Source organism: Perognathus longimembris, chromosome 18 (assembly GCF_023159225.1).
Source record: "Perognathus longimembris pacificus isolate PPM17 chromosome 18, ASM2315922v1, whole genome shotgun sequence".
NCBI classification, from domain to species: domain Eukaryota; kingdom Metazoa; phylum Chordata; class Mammalia; order Rodentia; family Heteromyidae; genus Perognathus; species Perognathus longimembris.
In genome coordinates this window covers 30,345,500-30,348,533 of record NC_063178.1, presented here as the reverse complement: position 1 = coordinate 30,348,533, position 3,034 = coordinate 30,345,500, and the positions used below count along the sequence as shown (strand labels likewise).

The following is a 3,034-nucleotide window of genomic DNA, read 5'->3' as shown; positions in this document are numbered from 1 at the left end:
AGAGGAATCTGGGACTGACTTCCCACATTTTCTTTTTTCATCAATTTATTTATTGTAAAAGTGATATACCAAGGGGCTACAGTTTCATATGAAAGGCAGTGAGTACATTTCTTATCAAACTTGTTACCTCCTCCCTCATTTTTTCCCACCTTACCACCTTCCACACACCCCAACCCCCGCAGCTGTACAGTTTGATTTACATTACATTGTCTTCTAAGTATTGCTGTTGCATCGGTTTGCCTTTTACCCCTTGTCTCTCCATTTTGATGTTCTCATGCCATCCCTAGTTCAAATAAATGTATATATAATACCCAGCGTACCAACATCAGTTACATTGACATCAGGGCTAAAACCCTGGGGAAGAAAGACAAAAGAAAAAGGCATAATTTCACATTGTACTTTGAAAATAACAACAATGATAAGCCACTAATTTCAATAACTTGGAGTTCATTTCACTTAGCGTCATCTTATGAGATCCTACATACATAGATATTGAGCTATTGTGATCATCTCCTTGGACTATTGTAGACATATACTAATTATTACAAGTGAGGGAAACCATGGAGTCTATGTTTCTTTGAGTCTGGCTCATTTCACTTAGTATGGATTTTTTTCCAAATCTTTCTATTTCCTTATGAATTGGGCAATGTCATTCTTTCTGATAGAAACATACAATTCCATTGTGTATATATGCAATAATTTCTTAATCCATTCATTTACTGAGGGGCATCTGGGTTAGTTCGATATTTTAGCTATAGTAAATAATGCTGCAATGAACATGGCTGTGCTGGTAGCTTTTTAATAGCCTTGTTTGTGATCATCTGGGTAAATGGTCAAAAGCGGGGTTTCTGGGTCATAGAGGAGCTCTATGCTTAGCTTTTTGAAGAACCTCTATACTGCTTTCCAGAGTGGTTGAATAAGTTTACACTCCCACCCACAATGTATTGGGGTTCCCTTTTGGCCACATCCCTGCCAGCATCTGTTGTTATTAGTTTTCTTGACAATGGCCATTCTTACTGGGGTGAGGTGGAATCTCAATGTTGTTTTGATTTGCATTTCTTTTGTGGCCAGGGATGATGAGCCCCTCTGGATGTGCCTCTTGTCCACTCTCAACTCTACTTCAGAGAAGTCTCAATCTTTAACTCTTGAGCCAGAACAAATAGAAAAATATGAAATAAAACTTTCTCTCTTTGCAGATGATATGATCCTGTAGTTAAAGAGCCCATAGATTCTACTCCCAAGTTACCTTAGTTGATCCAAAACTTTGGCAAAGTAGCAGGATATAAAATAAATCCCCTGAAACCAATGGTTTTTCTGTATGCAAACAGCAAGGCTGAAATCAGAAAAGTAACTCCTTTTGCAATGGCCTCAAAAAAAAACACAACACAAAAAAACAATACTTAGCCAAAGAAGTGAAAGATCTCTATGATGAAAACCTTAAAAACGACACACTCCCCGCTCGCACCCGCCCGCCCGGCTCAGCCCGGGAAGCGCCCGCCCGCCTCTCCCGAGCGCCGCCGCAGGCCCCGCGCCGCGGGGCGGAGGTGCGGGATCCCTCGCGGACCCGCGAGCAGCGTCTGGAGAGCCGAGAAGAGGCTGCTGCGCGGGCCCGCCGAGTGCATGGTGCCGGGCACCCGGGCTGCCTGTCGGGAGGACCTCGGGGAGGGGTCGGGCTGAGACCGGCGCCTCCGGCTTCACCCCGGGTTAGCCTCGCCCAGACATCGCCCCGCCGGGATTGCCACGGGGGTTGCGTGGCTCCGCCCGCCATGTCCCGGCTGCTGCCGCTGCTGGTGAGCCGGACCGGGCGCAGCCTGAGGCCGCGTCCCGCCGTCGCCGCCGCCGCCCCGCCCCGCCCGCCGTCCTGGTGCTGCTGCCGGCGGGGGCTGCTGGCGCTTGTGGCCCCTGGAGGGCCCCGGCGGCTGGGCACGCACCCCAAGAAAGAGCCCATGGAGGCGCCGGGCGCGCACGACTTCATCTACAGCCTGCAGTCCACCGAGAGGAGCTGCCTGCTCAAGGAGCTGCACCACTTCGAGTCCATTGCCATCGCCCAAGAAAAATTGGAAGCTCAACCTCCCACCCCAGGCCAGCTGAGATATGTATTCATCCACAATGCGATACCTTTGGTAGGGTTTGGCTTTTTGGATAATGCAATTATGATTGTCGCAGGAACACATATCGAGTTGTCTATTGGAATTATTTTTGGAATTTCAACAATGGCAGCTGCTGCTTTGGGGTATGTTGTGTCAGATTTAGCTGGACTTGGACTTGCAGGTTACGTTGAAGCTTTGGCTTCCAGGTTAGGCCTGTCAATTCCTGATCTTACACCAAAGCAAGTTGACATGTGGCAAACACGTGTTAGCACACATTTGGGCAAAGCTGTCGGGGTGACGATTGGCTGCATTCTAGGAATGTTTCCTTTGATTTTCTTTGGAGCTGGTGAAGAAGATGAAAAACTGGAAAAGAAAAATTAACCCTCTTAGACTACATATAAAAACATGTAAACTAATGTACCTCAGTTATGAAATATGCTGTCACAACATTTAGGAATTAAGACTAACAGTGTATACATACGGGATCAAATAATTCAGCATGTATTATGGAAAACACTAACTTATTGTGGCTTGGTTTTCTTATGACTTATTTTAAAGAACTAGTAACATTTTATGTCAATTGGTGAGATGCTTTTGCATCGATGGCAGTCAACATTTTATCTTTTCCTTCTCTTTCTGTATCAAGATATTATTTAAGTTTCAGTCATTGCTGTACTGTACTGACTTGGGGTTTGCCTGTTTGGTACTTACCCTTGTGACATTCATGTTACTGTCTTGTTGTTGTTCCCTGGGGGTTACAATCCAATCATGCATTTCCCTTAGTTATTTAGGATGTCTAATATCAGTTAAGATTTTTCTCTCTCTTGTGGTAATACCAATTTTGTAATGTTTCACAGTAAACATTTACAGTCATATAATCTGTTATTTTCTTAACTCTTACATCAGTGGACACAGATTTCAAGTATTTTATGTGTATAATAGTA

General features: G+C 45.0%; 1 protein-coding gene across 1 annotated transcript; it reads left to right on the top strand.

Annotated features, from left to right (window-relative positions):
• Nucleotides 1-1,600: 1,600 nt before the first annotated feature.
• LOC125366724 (transmembrane protein 65-like) lies at nucleotides 1,601-2,536 on the top strand. The gene has a single exon (XM_048367414.1). The coding sequence runs from the start codon at nucleotides 1,767-1,769 to the stop codon at nucleotides 2,469-2,471; it is 705 nt and encodes a 234-aa protein (XP_048223371.1). The 5' UTR covers nucleotides 1,601-1,766; the 3' UTR covers nucleotides 2,472-2,536.
• The last annotated feature ends 498 nt before the right edge of the window (nucleotides 2,537-3,034 follow it).